The sequence below is a fragment of the Pristis pectinata genome, chromosome 21, assembly GCF_009764475.1.
Source record: "Pristis pectinata isolate sPriPec2 chromosome 21, sPriPec2.1.pri, whole genome shotgun sequence".
NCBI lineage: Eukaryota > Metazoa > Chordata > Chondrichthyes > Rhinopristiformes > Pristidae > Pristis > Pristis pectinata.
Window position 1 is genome coordinate 35,810,957 of NC_067425.1, and position 19,190 is coordinate 35,830,146.

General features: G+C 50.9%; 1 protein-coding gene across 5 annotated transcripts in view; it reads right to left on the bottom strand.

Annotated features, from left to right (window-relative positions):
* The window catches only part of camkk1a (calcium/calmodulin-dependent protein kinase kinase 1, alpha a), an 87,419-nt gene that overhangs the window by 32,513 nt on the left and 35,716 nt on the right, over positions 1–19,190 (bottom strand). For all 5 annotated transcript variants that reach the window (XM_052035200.1, XM_052035201.1, XM_052035199.1 and 2 more), the window contains 9 exons: positions 18,277–18,313; positions 13,548–13,569; positions 13,353–13,441; positions 11,986–12,185; positions 9,496–9,549; positions 7,335–7,408; positions 6,267–6,354; positions 4,580–4,708; positions 3,430–3,533 (listed from right to left, as the gene is read on the bottom strand). In XM_052035200.1, the coding sequence (XP_051891160.1) occupies positions 3,430–3,533; positions 4,580–4,708; positions 6,267–6,354; positions 7,335–7,408; positions 9,496–9,549; positions 11,986–12,185; positions 13,353–13,441; positions 13,548–13,569; positions 18,277–18,313 (797 nt within the window). The remainder of the gene's footprint in view (positions 1–3,429; positions 3,534–4,579; positions 4,709–6,266; positions 6,355–7,334; positions 7,409–9,495; positions 9,550–11,985; positions 12,186–13,352; positions 13,442–13,547; positions 13,570–18,276; positions 18,314–19,190) is intronic.

The window sequence follows — 19,190 nt, forward strand, 5'->3', positions numbered from 1 at the left end:
AACGGCGGAGGCTGAGGGGAGACCTGATAGAGGTTTATAAAATTGCGAGAGGCACAGATAGAGTAGACAGCCTGAGTCCTTTTCCCAGAGTGGAAATCTCAAATACCAGAGGCATAGCTTTAAGGTGAGAGGGGGTAAGTTGAAAGGAGATGTGTCTGGCGAGTTTCTTTACACAGAGAGTGATAGATGCCTGGAACACGTTGCCAGGCGTGGTGGAAGCAGATACGATAGTGGCATTTAGACAGACACATGAATATGCGGAGAATGGAGGGCTACGGATCACGTGCAGGCAGGTGGGATTATTTAATTTGGCTATGTGGTCGGCACAGATATCGTAGGCCAAAGGGCCTATTCCTCTACTGTTCTACGTTCTATGTTCTATGTCTCAGTCAAGTCCTCACTCAATCCTCTAAACTCCAAAAGATACAAGACTAGGCCACCCAACCTTTGCTCATAAGACAACCCGTGACTCCAGGTATCTGTCTAGTCAACACTCCCTGAACTACTTTCTACACATCAACAACCATCCTTAAATAAAACCAATACTGTACACGGCACTCCAGATGTGGTCTCAATGTCCTCTGTAACTGAAGCACAACCTCCCTACCTCTGTATTCAATTCCCCCAGCAATAAACAATAAACTCTGTGAGCTTTCCTAATTACTTGTTGTACCTGCATACTAGTCTTTTGTCAGTCGTGCACTGGGATACCTAGATCCTTTTGCATCCCAGAGCTCTGCAATCTCTCGCCATTTTTCTGCCAGAATAGATAATTTCACATTTTCCACATCATACTCCATTTGCCAGATCTCTCCCCACAAAACATAACCCACTGCACTCTGATGCTGGAGGAACTCAGCAGGCCAGGCAGCATCCGTGGAGAAAAAGCAGACGGTCAACGTTTCGGGTCAGGACCCTTCTTCAGGATCTTCTTTCTCCACGGATGCTGCCTGGCCTGTTGAGTTCCTCCAGCATCGTCGTGTTTTTCATTTAGATTCCAGCGCCTGCAGTCCTTTGTTTCTCCCCTATATCCCATTGCAGCCTCCTCATCTCCATGTCACAGCTTCCTCTCCTACTGATCTTTGCGTCAACAACAATTTAGCAACGATATCTTTGACACTCTCTCCAAGTCAGTCGAGGGCCCTGAACCGATTCCTTCACCATATCATTCGTCTTATCCTGCACACCAGATAAATGCTTCTTCATATCATTTCTCTGCTTCCTGTTGACCAGCTAAATCTATCCGGACCAATACGTCACTTCTTCCACCACAAGCTTTTATTTTCCGCAACAACCTTTGACGTCTGTGGGACACCGGGCGGGAGGGGATTCCGAGCAGGATGGCAGGTGTATCGGCTCAACCATGTGTAAGGTTGCCCGCCAGCTCTAGCGCAGTGGGCTAGGTGAGGACTTGAGGAGATGGGCTGAAGGGTGCGAACCGTCAAGGGAGGATACAGGGAGGATGTCAGGGATGCACGGGGTGATTCGTTAACTTCTGTCTGCAGTGTGCCGTGGTTCACCTTCACGCTTTGTTGGGAGATGGTGAAGGGAACCAGACAGCCGTCAGTGACTGGGACATGGGATTACCCGGCACTGCTGGGGCTCAGCGGGCTCAGGATGAGCTTGCTGCAACGGATCGGAGGGGGCTCTTCATGGAAAGCCCAGGCAGGCAGGAGCTGTTGGAGCCACCCCCACCCCCACCTCAGTTGCCTGCAGTACAGCTGATGGTGAGGCTAATTGCCTGAGCTATGGCAGTCCTGATCTACCCAGTTCCTCCTACCCCCACCCCACGCCCCCCCCATCTCCCTGCTTCTTTCCCTTCCTCCACCCACTCTGTCTGTCCATCACCCACACACCCCTCCCACTGCGTCCCCTCCCCCCCACTGTTCCCACCTGCCCTCCCCACCTCCCTTATTTGGTTCCAGGCTCCACCTTCCCCTCCTATCAGATCCCACCATCTGCAGCCCTCTGTTGCCCCCACCTCTCACCTCCCGGCCTCTGCCGCTATTCCCCCTCTCCCCTCCTCCGTTTGCCCATCACCCCTCCTCACCTGGATCCACCTATCCCCTGCCAGCTCATGCTCCACCCCTTCCCTCCACCTCTTTATCCTGGCCAACTCCCCTCTATCTTTCAGTCCAGATGAAGGGTCTCGACCCGAAACGTCGACTGTCCATCTCCCTCCGCAGATGCTGCCTGACCCGCTGAGGTCCTCCAGCACTTTATGTGTTGCTCCAGTGTATGTCAGACTTGACGTGTGGTGCCCATGTAGCTGTGAGCCTCTGCTCAGCGGCACCCTGCAGGAGGGGAAGCCCACCCAGCACTGCATGCACAAGTGTCAGCTGCTGATCTCTACACAGACAGAATAGAATATAATTGGCCCTGAATACAGAGCTTCAGTGATATCTCTCATGCACCAGGTGATGGACTGTGAGATGGTGCGTCTATCTCCAGATTCAGCCCTGGAGGCAACAGATGGTTCTGGGCCACAGTCACCTCAACAGGCAATGCGGTCCTTGCCCTGCTTTGAATTGCAGGTTTCAGTGAGGACGCCCTTCCCAGAGAGTACTGCTCCTCTCAGAGACTCGTGTGGAGAACTACCTCCTGAACATCATGGGTGGACGTGGATGGAGAACACATCTGGGAGCATCTGGTTTGAGCAGGAACGCTGAGGCCAGCTGCTGCCCAAGAACGACTGTGGAGAAACGGTGGCCGTGGAGGAGTTGTGTGGGTGCCCCAGAGACAACAGGAGGCCATTCAGCCCTTTGTGACTGCTCCATCCTTTCGTAACGTCATTGCTGACACTGTGGCTTAGAGGGTTCAATCGGAGCGATTTCAGAATCTTGGCTCATTGTCCCCTGGGTTTAGAAGGCTGAGAAATGAGCTAATCAAAGAACCTCTATCAGTATGGGAACTCACTAATCAATTGTAATCAATGGATTCACCAGAGTAGATACCTCCTCTCACAGGGGGATCTCCAGGACGAGAAGACAAAGTATTACATTTACAAGGAAATCAGGAAGTTATGCGGAAAGCCATTATCTCCTTCCCCAAAAGGCCTTAGGTTCTGGACAACAATTAAAATGTCCTACATTCTGTTGAGAGGCTATGACAACGTGGATATAAGGCAGGTAAATGGAGTTGATGTACAAAACTGCCGTGATCTAACTGAACGACAGCAGAGACTGAAAGAATGGAACAGCTTGCTCCCCTTCCTGTGAAACCAACAGCATACAAGCAAATAAACCAACAACGCAAAGTAAAATCAGTGATACAGTTGGAACAGTTTGCAGCATATTGCTGTCACTGCCTTACTGGCTGCCCATCCTCTGGTCTATGTAACCCCAGTGTCAGAGAGCAATGGTAGCAGAAGGGTTGTACTCAACGTCAGACCAGTGCCGGTGCAGTACAGCTCAAATCCAAACCACTCACATCAGGAGGTTTCCCGGTGCCGACATGGACCTTCCCTCCTTCCTGCTCTGGAACTCAAAGGGGTTTCCAAAGGATCGCTTCCGTAGCATGGCCTTCACCAGGATCTACAAACGAGGGAGATCAGTTCAGCTGCTGGTCTAAAGTCAACTTAGCGTGAAGAACCCCATCATGTTTGCTGAAGTAATTACTTCCCAGAGCCAGACCTTTCATCACCCTGCACTCTGCTTGATAAAGACTCGTGATTCACAGTGTCAGGAATCTGGTCCACCTTATCCCGCCAACCCCCATCCTCAACACAAGCTGGCACACAGCCACGGGGCAACACCGCCACCAGTGGTCCGTCTGGTTGCTGGAGATGGAAGAGTAAACTCCAGTCAGGGTGGAGAAGTGCCATTTTGTTTTCCTTTTTCGAAGGAGGTTTATTCAGGGATTACAGCATCACATCATTCCAATATTCCACGATTCACATAAGTCACAGTCAATAGTTTCGATGATAACACAGCCATCACTATCCAGAATGTGCTTGAGCCCCTGTGAGAACCACCAGTTCCAGAAAGCACCCCCCCCCCCCCACCCAAGTGCCCGTGGATACCACGTGCTCCTCCGGGGACACACGGGCATGGACATAACCCCGGAAGAGGGGCAGGGAATCGGCTCGGGCAGAACCCTCGACCGCCCACCGCCTGGACCTGTGCACCTTGGCCAGGCCCCAGGAACAAAGCTCCAGGAGATCCCCTGACCGACTCACCACCCCCACCCCACACCGGGTGACCGAAGCTCAGGAGCGTGGGGCTGAAGTGCAGCCAGAACTTGAGGAGCAGCCCCTTCAGATACTCAGAGGCTGCAACCTCTCGGGGGGATTACATTGGGCCCAACTAATGACAGGACATGCCTTGGGAACGGGATGGCAGAGAATACCCACTACCGACCACTAGTGGCAGTAATGCTCCACTGCAACATGACGTCCCACTTATTTTCCACTGGCCTGTTGGCTGATATTTTCAAAGGAGAGCCCTCCCTTAAGCAAGAAGATACTAAACTTAAACCAATGGAGATTTGATCTATTAAATAAATGTAACTGAAAAGATAAGAAAAATCCAAGTTGCATGTATCTTTTTGTCTTTGCATTAAAGATGAGGGGTTTCCTTACCACAGTTGAGAGGCTGGAGATTAACTTGACTGAGTTCATCACCTCCTCCTCAGTGACTTCCACCTCGCTGCAGTGATCCTCCTCCAGTGGAAGAGGATCGGTCCCATTTCTCGTCACCCACGGATGAACCTGCACACCGATCACAGAAAGGTACGTTACCTCCTAGCACCTCCTTGTTCAAAGCCCTTTCCGCTTCTGGTAATCCACCTCACCAAGTCCCAGAGTCAGAGAGAGATACAACGCGGAAAGAGGCCCTCAGCCCACCGAGTCCGCACCGAACATCAACCACCACTTACACTAATCCTACATTAATCCTATTTTGTATTCTCCCCACATTCCCATCAATTCCCCCCAATTCTCCAACACACTTGGGGCAATTTACAGTGACCAATTAACCTACCAAGCCGCAAGTCTTTGGGATGTAAGAGGAAACCGGAGCACCCAGAGGATACCCACCCGGTCACAGGGAGAACGTGCAAACTCCACACAGACAGCGCCCGAGGTCAGGATTGAACCCGGGTCTCCGGCGCTTCGAGGCAGCGGCTCTACCCGCTGTGCCACAGCGCTGCCCTTTGATGCTACCTATTCAGAATATGATGAGAACATTGGCCCCTGTGCCTGAGCTGTGTCTGTGGGTCAACAGGCTCTTCTAATGGAAACTGCAGGAACTGCCCATGCATGCGTGCATTCAACAAAGTGTGGCACAAGCATCGCCTGGAGGTAGCAGCGGTCTCCCTTAAACGCGCAGATCAGGGTAAGATGACATCATCAGACCCCAACTGCGCTTTTAACTCTGGGAATCGACCGGAGTTCATGCAGGGCCAGAAGAACCCATCGGGCTGGTTCACGTTTCTCCGAGGGCCCTGTGAGTCTCTGTCCAGTATTGCCCTCGCCCTCTTCCCTCGGCTGTCACCTCCACGCACACAGTCAGTGCTTGCTCCGTGCCTGTTTGATCTTGCCCAGTGACTGCCCAACGGCACAGCCCCAGGGGGCAGGGGGAAGGACGATCTACAGCCGTCCTCACCCTTCCTGGCCCTGCCTTGGACTGCAAGCCCTCGTCACGAGGGGTAGCTGGCTGACAGGCAGTGGGGGCTCTCAGAGGCCGAGAGAACACACCATGTTCCATCAGTTTACGTTCATTCTCTCCCTGAGGTCCTGCTACAACAGGATTATTAATTCACCCTTTCTCGTGACACAATACTGGATCCGAAGCAGCCTGTTCCCCAGTTGGCCCCTGAACTTACTCATCTAGAAAACCAAATCCTTCACATTCCAGGAATTCATCCTCCAAATTGTTAGTACTTACCCAGTCTGCATGTAGATTGAAGTCCTTGTTACACGAACCTCTCATTTGTGCTGTGCCCTGCATCAGAACCACTATTCGGCAGCCTATGAACTACTCCTACCAATGCTTTCTGTTCCCTGCTGCTTCTTAGTGGCATCCAAACTGATTCTAGTTCTACACTGTATCAAGATCCTTTACCATTCCTTAATAACAGTGATACCTCTTCTCCATTTGCTTTCTTCCTGTCTTCCCGACACGTCGTATAAATGAGGCTTTTAATTCTTTCCCTGTATCCCACTGAAACTGTCATTGTGGGGTGAATAACTTTTAAACATTCACCAATGATTCCAAATGACGCAGTCCAGGATGTCTTAAACTTAAACTTGTGTTGTGACTTCATACCTTTATCTGAGGAATTGTAATTCTGGTGTCAGGATTTTTATCCAACATCTGGAGAAGCAGGTTCTTCAGATCCTCACTGATTTCCGGTCTGGAACAGATCGTTGAGGAACACAATAATAATGGCAGAGACAACAGGAGGCACAGGCACATTTAAAATCAAATCAAATCTGATATTGCCTGAGCTCATTACCAGCTGAGCCCATGTCCCTCGATTCACTGACTGAAAAATTCAACCTTTCACCCTTCCCAGTTCCAGCCGTCTCCCAGCAGGTATCTGGCAGTCGCGTAAATCCTTACCCGCACATGAAGAGTACGTCCCTCATTCTAGAACTGTCACAAGAGGACACAGTTTGCTGTTTCTGTTCTATCAGCTCACTCAGTCACGTGAGATACCTCGGCTGGAGCATCAGTAATTCTTCTGACAGAAGGGAGTTAAATCAACTTATGCTGTCAGTACTGGGCCCTGAGACTGACTTCCTTCATCACCTTTCAATGGTAATCCCTCTGAGGCAAAAGCCGACACCCCCTGTTGCCTCTTTAGTGATTACTTTGGATGGACACCAACATGCTACCACATGCTGTTTTGTTATGTAGATATCATACCACAGTTACTTCAGGTACAGATACTCCCAGAGGTAGACAGAATCATTTTCCCAGGGTGGAAATGCCAAATATTTGAGGGCATAGGTCTAAGGTGAGACGAGGAAAGTTTAAAGATTTCTGAGGCAGGTTTTTTACACAGAGAGCGGTGGGTGCCTGGGATGGGCCGCCAGGGGAGCCGGTGGAGGCAGATACAATAGCAATGTTTAAGAAGGATGCAAACAAACACATGAACGGGAAGGGGATGGAGGGATACAGACCGTGTGCAGGCAGATGGGATCAGTTTAACTTGGCATCATGGTCAGCACAGACACGGTGGGCCGAAGGGCCTGTGTGTTCCCAAACTGGCTCCATCTTTGGGCCCCCGGGTTCTCAGTGAAGTTCCACACCACGGGCAGAGCAGGGAGTTGCCCACCTGTGAAGGGCGGATCGAACACACGGCTACTAATCCTGCCTTCCTCCGCTTACCTCTCAGGGAACTCCACAGGCCGGTTTCTGATTTTGGTGTGGAGTGCCAGGATGTAGTCATCCATGAACGGACACTGCGGAAAGGGCACAGAGCTGTGTTACTTCTCGTGGTCCAGTGTTCCATTGGGCACAAAGTACTTGGGCTTACTCAGAATAAAGAGCACAGTAAGTGGTCACACCCTATTTACACATTGGGCAGGCACAGTAGTGTAGCGGTTAGCGTAACGCTTTACAGCGCCAGCGACCCGGGTTCAAATCCGGCCGCTGTCTGTAAGGAGTTTGTACGTTCTCCCCGTGTCTGCGTGGGTTTCCTCCAGGTGCTCCGGTTTCCTCCCACATTCCAAAGGTGTACAGGTTAGGAAGTTGTGGGCATGCTATGTTGGCGCCGGAAGCGTGGCGACACTTGCGGGCTGCCCCCAGCACACTACGCAAAAGATGCATTTCACTGTGTGTTTCGATGTACATGTGACTAATAAAGATGTCTATCATAACTCCAGGACACCGGCCATGCCGCTGGGTTGGACTGCAGAATGGGAGCAGGAGTCCCCAGCAATTCTCCACAGTGTCTGCAGTGGGCCGACAGCTCCAGTCTCAGGGTGAGCTGGGAGCCTCCTGCCCTCCATCAGTCCCCCACAGGGGTAACACTGCCGCTCGGGGTAACGCGTTGTGGGACAAGGAGCAGCAAACGCCAGCCAAGGCAGAGGAGGAATGAAGCTTGAGTGACACAGGAGCAGTGTGGTACACAGGGCTGAGGGAAGGCCCTGGCTGACCATACAAACCACTTCCGACAGCCATGCACATACAACAGACATTATCTCAACCTGTACTGGGGTGTTTGCAGTCGTGGGAGTGAAGTCGCCAGAGCTAGAATTTACTAACCTAGTTTATATTGCAAACAAACAAGGGGAAATCAATCACTGTTTCCTTAATTAAGATGTAGGCAGGTCTTTCCAGGTTGTTTAGCAGCATTATCCACTGGCAACTAATTGCTGGAGACTCAGCTGTCATCGGGGCTCGTGTCTTGAAAGCCCTTCAGTATGAATCAAATTTTAAAAACATTGCAAACTCACTCCCCCTCCCATATTAGACATTAACTTACAGGCAGTTCCTGGGTTACGACAGGATTCGGTTCCTGAGAACTGTCCGTCAGTCGGAGGTGAACAACAGTGTGTGTGGGGGAGGATGTGACGGGGGAGCGGCCGCCAGCCGGCCTCACTGACTCCGTGAGTTCCCAGCTCTGCTCGGCTCCACCCAGCCCCCCATAGTGGTGGCTCGGGGGGTGGGGAGAGGGGGGAGAGAAGGAATGCGGAAATGCCCCATTCCCAGTCAGAAAATCCATCCCTATCCACCCCGCCGGTCTCCCAAACACTTATGTGTCTATAAATTGGGTGTCTGTAACCTGGGGAGGGCCGGTATCTTGTAGTTTTGACCACCCGACTCTGTCCATACCAGAGACATCACCGGACTTAGTCAAGTCTCGCCTCACTCTCCTTTGTGCCAAAGAAAACAACCCCAGCTTCATCCATCTCTCCTCATAACTGTGTCTCCTCAGTCTGGCAACATTCTTATAAACCCCTCTGTACCCTCTCTCCCACTGTTCACATCCGTCCCGTGGAGTGGTGACCAGAACCATTCGCAGCGCTTTCACTGTGGCCTAACAAGGGCACAACCTCCCAACCTGGCCTTCTGTGCTTCAGCCAGTAAAGGCAAGTATCCCTTCTGCTCCTGAACCACTCTTTCCACGTGTCCTGGTCACTGTTAACGATCTGTAGAAACGCACTCAATGTCCCCTCTTCTTAGAACTTACCACGTACCCCGTATTCCCTCCCCAAAACATCATCTCACATTTCTCTGGATAATTCCCATTTGCCACTATTTTGCCCACTTCACCAGTTGGCTGGTACCTTCCTCCCTCATTATCACCCCCCGCTGCCAGTTTAACAGTCGAAGTTTGCCTGCCGGTTTTGCAACCTGAGCAGAATCTTCGACAGAACGGCGCCAATTCCCGCTTTGGTTCAAGAGGTGATGCCGGTACAGTCAGAGAGAATTCACACGTACAAGATTCCACAACAGCCAAGAGTGGAAAGGAGTGACTGACTCACAGCCTAACTCTGCTGTATTGCCACCAAGTTTATCCTGTAGCTGTGAGTTCTTCACCTACCTTACCGAAGACCAGGCAGTACAATGTTACTCCAATAGCCCAGACATCCAATGCCTGAAAAACAACATGAACAAGTTGACGATGTTACCGACAGTAAACGTGCTCCCACAGTTGCCTCTATCCTCACATACTAGTCCCACCAACCCCTCCCCTTTCTCTGCAACCTCCAACCTCCCACTGCACACACTTCTGCTTACCATGCCTTCCTACCAACCCCAACTACTCATTCATAAAGACACCAACCTGGAAAAGTAAACTAATGCGGAATATCCACTCAAAACCCAGCCAGAGAGACACAAATCCAAGCCACAGCCTCCAGTCTAGGCCCAGAGTTAGGCCTAGACCCATCAGATTGGGAATCTAACCCTTTAACCAAACCACACCAAACCAAACCAATTCAGTAAAACAAAAGAGCTGGTCGTTGACTTCAGGAAGTGTGGCGGAGTATGTATTAATGGTATTAAGGTGGAGAGGGTTGAGAGCTTCAAGTTCCTAGGAGTGAACATCACCAATAGCCTGTCCTGGTCCAACCACGTAGATGCCATGGCCAAGAAAGCTCACCGGTGCCTCTACTTCCTCAGAGGCTAAAGAAATTCAGCATGTCCCAGTTGACCCTCACCAATTTTTATCGATGCACCACAGAAAGCATCCTATTCGGAAGCACCACAGCTCGGTATGGCATCTGCTCTGCCCAGGACCCCAAGAAACCACACAAAGCTGTGGACACAGCCCAGCGCATCACAGAAACCAGCCTCCTCTCCATGGACTCTGTCTACACTTCTCGCTGCCTCGGTAAAGCAGCCAGCATAATCAAACACCCCACCCACCCCGGACATTCTCTCTTCTCCCCCCCTCCAGAAGATACAAAAGCCTGAAAGCACGTACCACCAGGCTCAAGGACAGCTTCTATCCCACTGTTATAAGACTACTGAACTGACCTCTTGTGCAATAAGGTGAACTGTAGACCTCACAATCTACCTCGTCAAAGCCTTGCACCTTATTATCTGCCTGCACAGTGCTTTCTCTGTAACACTATATTCTGCAGTCTGTTATTATTTTTCCCTTGTACTACCTCGATGTACTGATGTGATGAAATGATCTGTATGGATGGCATGCAAAACAAAGTTTTCCACTGTACGTCGGTACAAGTGACAATAATAAACCGATTTATCAACTTACCATCACACTACACACACGGCAATCGTCAACCCCCAGGAGGGAGTTGATAAAGAAATTGATTTAAGAAAGAGCTGACAGCCACAAATATCTCGCAACCCAACAAACATTATCCAGCTTCTTTTCTTTTCTCCTCCCACGCTCAAGATTTTCATCAGTCCAACCCAGATCCCCTCCCATATGCGCCCTGTTCCTGGGACTCATCAACTGCTTCGATCATACACTGAGGAAGTGAGCTAATGATACCGAGATCATGTGCAATGCCTTTGGGATGAATAACCTTATGGTGAGCCAGCACCATGCACTGGCCGCACTGAATAACCTCCCCCCCACACTGTCTACCTACTTCCACATCAGTTCAGGGAGGGTGTAGGGGCCAGAGGGGGTTACAGAGATAGCGAGGGGTGTAGGGGCCAGAGGGGGTTACAGAGATAGCGAGGGGTGTAGGGGCCGGAGGGGGCTACAGAGACAGGGAGGGTGTGGGGACCGGAGGGGGTTACAGAGACAGGGAGGGGTGTAGGGGCCAGAGGGGGTTACAGAGACGGGGAGGGGTGTGGGGGCCAGATGGGGTTACAGAGACAGGGAGGGGTGTAGGGGCCGGAGAGGGTTACAGAGACAGGGAAGTGTGTAGGGGCCGGAGGGGGGTCACAGATATAGGGAGGGTGTGGGGACCGGAGGGGGTTACAGAGACAGGGAGGGGTGTAGGGGCCAGAGGGGGTTACAGAGACAGGGAGGGTGTGGGGACCGGAGGGGGTTACAGAGACAGGGAGGGGTGTAGGGGCCAGAGGGGGTTACAGAGACGGGGAGGGGTGTGGGGGCCAGATGGGGTTACAGAGACAGGGAGGGGTGTAGGGGCCGGAGAGGGTTACAGAGACAGGGAAGTGTGTAGGGGCCGGAGGGGGTCACAGATATAGGGAGGGTGTGGGGACCGGAGGGGGTTACAGAGACAGGGAGGGGTGTAGGGGCCAGAGGGGGTTACAAAGATCAGGAGGGGTGTAGGGGCCAGAGGGGGTTACAAAGATCGGGAGGGGTGTAGGGGCCGGAGGGGGTCACAGATATAGGGAGGCTGTAGGGGCTGGAGGGGGTTACAAAGATCGGGAGGGGTGTAGGGGCCGGAGGGGGTTACAGAGACAGTGAGTGCTTGATTTCTTTTGAACTCAGGATGAGGAGTTCACATTGGAAGCACTGCCAGACCAGAGGTCAGAGCCACTCGGAGCACCGAGGCTGACAGTTGAGAACGTTGAACGAGGCTCAGCTGGTTACCTTGCGTCAGGAACTTCCATCCATTTACCAGGGACGCCAACTTCCACCTACCTTCCCGTGAAAGCTCTTCCTGGTCTCGGACAGCGTCTCCGGTGCCATGAATGCCGGGGTCCCAGCTGTGCTGGACAGCAAGGCATCGTTCCCCTCAAACTGGTTGCTGACTCCAAAGTCGGCAATTTTGATGTGGCCGTTGTCTCCCAGCAGCAGGTTTGACGGTTTGATATCGCGGTGGATGATCCTCTGGTAATGCACTAGGGAAAGTGAAAGGTGAAATTGCTAACACACTGACATTAATAATAAACCGAGGCCCAGTTTTGGTTACACCTCACACTGACTCATGAGAGAAGCCTAAGCCGCACTTATGGTCAGTTTATCCAGTGATCTGGGGCAGCACAGTGGAAGAGGCAGTCAAGTCGCAGCCTCCCAGCTCTAGAGACCCGGGTTCAGTCTGGTTTCCCGTGCTGTCTGTGTGGAGTTTGCCCGTTCTCCCTGTGATAGCGTGGGTTTTCCCCCAGGTGCTCCGTTTTCCCCCCACATCCCAAAGTCAGTTATCTGGTCACTGTCAGTTGTTCCAAGTATAGGCGGTTGGTGTAATCTGAGACGGGGCAGTTAACAGGATCATGGGGGGAATAAAATGGGATTCATTTGGACAAATGGTCGACGGTCAGTGCAGGCTCAGGCCAAAGGGGCAGTTGTCCGTGCTGTATAATCCCATGACGGCCCATGACTCTGGGTGACTGGGCTAACTTCAGTCACGTCATGACAAGGATGTGGCAATGGGGCCTCTCTCCGATACTTCTGCTGGGCAGCTGATGTGGGACATTCCATACAGGGATACGGAGAGTGAGAGATCATGGGAAAATGGGAGTGGAATGTGGATTGAGGGGAAGAGGTGTGAGGTTCAGGTTGAGGGGAGAGGGGCACAGATGGAGGGGTCAGGGTGTGGGTTGAAGCTCGGGTTGGAGAGCTGGTACAGTGCCATTGAGGGTGAGGGAAAGAGTAGCCAAGTGAGTAAGAAGCATTGCATGAAGAATGGGGTCACTTCCCGTGGTCCTGTCTCACTGGAGTCACAAGCGTGACTCCCAACACCAAGCAGCCAGTTAAATTTCCTCACTGGCTTTACTTGACATGGAAATGGTCACAAAATGAACCATTTTAAACATGACTTTGAAACATTTCTGATGGAGACTTTTTCTGCCCTTATTTAGCATTTTGGGAAAAAGTCATACAGTTTTAAATTGTATAATAATTGTTGGGTAGAAGAGCTAAAAGTTACATTGATACTTTGAGTAGAAAACACTTTTTTCAAGATGATCATTGGGATAAAACATCAGAAGGCCCTGCACGGGTGATTAATATCAAGTATGATCACTATGCAGTAAGGCAGTTGCTATGGGAATGTGGTGTTTAGCACTCACAATATTCAATGCCCAAGATGATATCTCTGAAGTAGAAATGTGCCTGCTTCTCCGAGAATGGGTTATCAGTTGGCACCTCCATCACAGGACTAAACAGTGGGAAAGAAGGAAAGAACGAGAGAAGGGGTTAGAACCTCGACAACATCCAGCATTGTGAAAAGGCAGCATTTATTAATGATTTACCACAGAACTCACCCTTTGCTCATGAGCTCAAACACTGTAAGCACAAGGAAAAGAAAGAAAATGGACATGAATATAAAAAAATCAAACAGAAATATGACAATTATATTCTGAATTAATAATGGAACAAATTTAGTTCTAAATAATTTAATCTATTCCACTTTAAATCATTTAGTATAGAATTTGTTCAAGCATTCTCATTATCTTGTTTTTGCTTTCTCTGGTGGCAAGCCTGAAAATTGAAGCATATTGTAGAAGCTTCGGTGCAGATCTGTGGTAACACTGGAAAACTAGGTGCAGACACGGTAGTGTAGCGGTTAGCGTAACACTATCACAGCACCAGCAACCCAGGTTCAAATCCAGCCACCGTCTGTAAGGACTTTGTACGTTCTCCCTGTGACTGCGTGGGTTTCCTCCAGGTGCTCCGGTTTCCTCCCACATTCCAAAGCCATACGGGTTAGGAAGTTGTGGGCATGCTATGTTGGCGCCGGAAGCATGGCGACACTTGCGGGCTGCCCCCAGAACACTCTACACAAAAAGATGCATTTCACTGTGTGTTTCAATGTACATGTGACCAATAAAGATATCTACCTATCTATTGTTGTACAAATTGTGTACAACAATAGATAGATTAGTGCATGTTTAAATTGTTTAGTGCATGTTTCTGGAAGAGTTAATGCCAGTTGTTAATAGTGATGCAATATTTTTACGTACCCTGGTACATCTGGTATTGAGCTGAGCAACACCCAAAAAGTAACGGCTTCCAAGTAATGGTTGGTGCTGTTCACTCACAGCTTGTACTAATGCTGAGGGCACCCTTTGTACTGAGGGGTCAGGTACCCCTCCCCTGCCGTCATAAATGGAGTGCTGCAAGACACCAAGACTGACCCAAACAGGGGACGTAAACGTGCCTCCTCTCACCCTCCCATGGTCCGTTTCAGTCAGTTCTTCCTCAAGGCTTAGAGATCAGAAATGCCAGAAGAAATTTGCGGGTGGAAAAATGGTTCTGTGCTAATCGGGTGAGAAAGAACAGGAGAAGGGCGCCTCAGAGAGAGGTGATACCCACCTCCTGATCCACCTGAGCATCGCAGTGAGTCCCCTCTGGTAAAAACAATGGCAATACAGGCTCCATTACACAAGAGAGTCCTCACTCACACCTGTAACCTCTGAAAGCTTTCAGTACACTGCTCTCAGAGTCAGAGTCAGGCTCCCTCACTCCCGGGGACCTTGCCGGCAGATCCACAGGTGACCCTTCTGCCCACTACAGGCTCCCAAACACCTCCCCCAGTGAAGTGGAAACCTCCGCTCTCTGGTCAGTGTGACTCTCGCGTTCACCCCCCGGGAGGGGCATTTGCTGCGGGTCATGGCTCCCGAGGGGGCAGGCACTCGGAGGGCGCTCCTGCCTTTACAGACTCCTCCCTGGTATCAGTGGCCGGTCTCCTTCAGCAGCTTGTACAGGTTCCTCCGCCCCCTGTGAGGACTCTCCCATCCCTCCCCTCACTACCGCCTGCACCCAGTCCTTGCCCACAACCCCGGTTGCTGACGGAGTATTGTGGTGTGACCCTGTCTGAGGATGGAGCTGGTGTGGGGGGTGGTGGAGGGATGGGGGGAGTGCTCCGGTTCCCTCCCACATCGCAAGCCCACAGAATCTGGAAGGGAAAGTGTTTGAGGCAAGACGATGCATCCGAATGGGAAACAAAGACCATACAACAACAGTGGGAGGCTGAAGGGAAAGCCCGAGGGTCAGGTGAAAGGTGACCTCTCCTGTCACGGCAGAGGGAGGCAGGGGTTTATCAGGCAATGCCAAAAGCTGAAGAAAAATCATGTTGGGGAAAATACAGCAGCAGACCCCGGTGTGACCCCCGCTGCACTAACGAGGCGGTCCAGTGGGTCACACGGGCAGTACGGACCCAGGGTAGCGCAGTGGGAGACCCGTCGTTGGTTGAGCTGAGAGCACCTGCCTCAACAGAGGAAGGAGCGGACAAAATCTCTGGTCCTGAGGCAGAGGACCATATTCCTGCACTGATAAACAGATTAACACTATAGAAATGCCACTGAGGTGAAGAAAAATATAAATCTGTGTTAAATTTTTTGATTACTTAGTCACAGAGTTATAGAGTTACACAGCACGGAAACAAGCCCTTGGGCCCAACTCGTCCATGCTGACCAAGTTGCCTACCTGTGCTAGTCCCATTTGTTTGCATTTGGCCCATCTCCCTCTAAACCTCTCCTATCCATGTTCCTGGCTAAACGTCTTTTAAGCATTGTAATTGTACCCGCTACTACCACTTCCTCTGGCAGCTTGTTCCATATACCCACCACCCTCTGCGTGAAAAACTTGCCCCTCGAGTGCCTTTGAAATCTTTCCCCTCTCACCTTAAACCTAACCCTCTAATTTTAGACTTCTCTACCCTGGGAAAAAAACTGTGAGTATCCACCTCATCTATGCCCCTTATGATTTTACCTGTACTACCTCAATGCACTCTGTACTAACTCAATGTAACTGCACTGTGTAATGAATTGACCTGTACGAGCGGTTTGCAAGACCAGTTTTTCACTGTACCTCGGTACAAGTGACAATAATAAACCAATACCAATACCAATACACCTCTTCAAGGTCACTTCTCAGTCTCCCACGTTCCAGGGCAAACAGTCCCAGCCTATCCAGTCTCTCCTCATAACTCAAGCCCTCCAGATCCAGCAACATCCTGGTGAATCTTTCCCACACCTTTTCCAGCTTAATGACATCCTTCCTAGAGCTGGGCGGCCAGAACTGCGCACAATATTCCAAGTGTGGTCTCACCAATGACTTATACATTTGTAACATGACATCCCAACTCTTTCCCAACCCTGGGAAAAAGACTGAGTGCATTCTCCCTGTCTAAGCCCCTCATCATTTTATACACCTCTATAAGATCAATTCTCAGTCTCCGACACCCAATGAAAAAAGTGGCAGGACTGTCCAAACTCTCCCTATAACTCAGTCCCTAAAGTCCTGGCAACATTCTTGTAAATCTTTTCTGTACTCTTTTCAGTTTAATAACATCTTTCCTATAACAGGGTGACCAAAACTGAACACAATACTCCAAGCGCGGCCTCACCAACGTCCTGTACAATTGCACCAAGACATCACCTTTCTTGTATTCAATGCCCCAACTTATGAAGGCCAGTGTGCCAAAAGCCTTCTTCACCACCCTGTCTACCTGTGACTCCACTTTCAGGGAACTAAATGTGCTGGAACTCTTAAACTTATAAATCTTAAGAAGAATGGCCAATGTAAGTAATTTTAATTTTCTGCTAACTATACATGAAGACTGATTTATATTGGAGTACATGAAAAATTAGGTAAGACACGTGAGATTCCCTCCTTGCTGACCAGAGGCTGCATATGAGGGTTTACTCAGGTAACAGGCTGGAACTGTCTAAGGTTGATAGCAACAGAAGGCATTTGAGGCAGGATTGTGGATAATCCTTCAAATTCCCAAGTGGTTAAACAGAAGAAATTATACTGGCTTAAAAAGTGCAGCTCAAAAAGCCTCGCTGATCTGCTGGAGGACCATTTACAATTCACATGGGAGCAGCAGACTGATAAACCCTTATTATCTAAAATAAGCTGTCCACATTGGGAGCTGGCCGCCTGGGCCCACACAACTGGATGACACCGAGGAAATACAGAGCAGATGGGCAGTCAGTGAGGAGAGCGCGGCCTCAGCAGCCATTCAGATCATGTGGCTAATTGCAGGGATGAAGAGCAGGAAGAAGAAGCAGAGGCTGCAGCTAGAGGAGGAATCCGTCGAGTTAGTTCACCCAAGAAGTACGTTTTGCTCGGAATGAACATACACAGTAACTATCAGCAACGCTGGGGATCTAAGTGGAACAGCTGAAGTGATTTGAGAGCAGAATAGTTTCAGTGATTTGTGAAGTGATTGTTTTGTAGAAGCTGTAACACACAACCTGAGTAAAGTTATGTGGTTCACAGTCAAACTTTAAGGGAGAACCAGACTGGAAAAGACTCTCTGCCTACAATCAATGTGATAAGAACCAGATCTTCAATCTCCATGTTTTGGTGAGGTCTGAATATTGGCAGAGCCTCAGTGGGAACTCCCATGGTGTTTCTCCCACTGAGCGATAAGAGTCTTTCCTGTGCACCTGAGAGATCAGAGGGGACTGCAGACTGAGATACGGCACCTCAGACAGCATAGAACTCCCTCCGTTTTGCATTCGCGATTTGGCCTGGGTCCCCTTGCACTGGAGCATGGACCCATGACGCGAGAGTGTGGCCGACACCAAGGACGGCAGACGAGGGTGAACAGGCGGGGGGGTGGCTCACCGTGCGGTGATTTTCCCGTAAGACCACTGGCAGATCTTCCATCACTGCACGGAGAAGCTGGGGTGCCAACACCTTGGTCCTGTCTGCTCTCCCACCTACAGAGGTAGGGGAGATGAGCCTCCTGTTCGAGGGGAGGGGCAGGTAATGATCACCTCTCTTCCCACCCACCACAGGCCTGAACACAGAGACAGAGAGGTAACCTCAGCAGAGAGGGTGAAGGATCATCGGTCGATTGAGAGGAAACTGAGCTATGGGGCTCGGCAGAACGAAACTGTCTCACAGGAGGCTGAGACGAAGGAAGCAAGCTCCATTAATGTCCAACAGATTGACAAACACCAATCAGTACAGCATGGCTCAGACTGAGTAAATACCACCTTAGTATTGCCCTCCACTCTGAGTTAGCCAGTCACCTACCCATGTGAAGATTATCTTCAGAGGGGTCATCCAGAACCTGAAATACAAGAGAGAGGGAATTCACATGAAAGTCCTGTATCTCTATAGCACCTTTCACATCCTCAGGAGGTCCTGATACACTGAGGGTTTGTTGAATTATTGCAACGTAGGAATTGTGGCAAACAAATTGTGCACAGCAAGCTCCCATCAACACCTTCGGCAACCCCACCCCCTCCCCCCGGCTCCATCCGCCCGTCATCCTTCACCCCGCCTCGGCCCACCGATAACCCCCGGCCCCCGTCTCACCCCTCCCCCTCTCCTCTTTAGACCCCTGGTCTCCCCTCCCCACTCTCGGTCCCGATGCAGGGTTTCGACCCGAAACGTTGACAATTCCTCTCTCCCCCCACAGATGCTGCTCGACCCGCCGAGCTCCTCCAGCAGATTGTTTGTTGTCCCATGAACAACACTGAGTTCCTTATTGCTGTTGACTGAGGAGGAATTAACACCAGCCAGGGGCACGGGGGTAACTGCCCTGCCTGTCTCCTCCCACAGCACACACAGGGCTACAGAGCAGGTCTCAGGCTCATAACAGACAGGAGGTCAGAGTCTGAGGCTGGCACAGGAGGTCAGCAGCTGAGGCTGGCACAGGAGGTCAGAGTCTGAGGCTGGCACAGGAGCTCAGCGGCTGAGGCTGGCACAGCAGGTCAGAGTCTGAGGCTGGCACAGGAGCTCAGCGGCTGAGGCTGGCACAGCAGGTCAGAGTCTGAGGCTGGCACAGGAGCTCAGCGGCTGAGGCTGGCACAGGAGGTCAGAGTCTGAGGCTGGCACAGGAGCTCAGCGGCTGAGGCTGGCACAGGAGGTCAGAGTCTGAGGCTGGCACAGGAGGTCAGAGTCTGAGGCTGGCACAGGAGCTCAGCGGCTGAGGCTGGCACAGC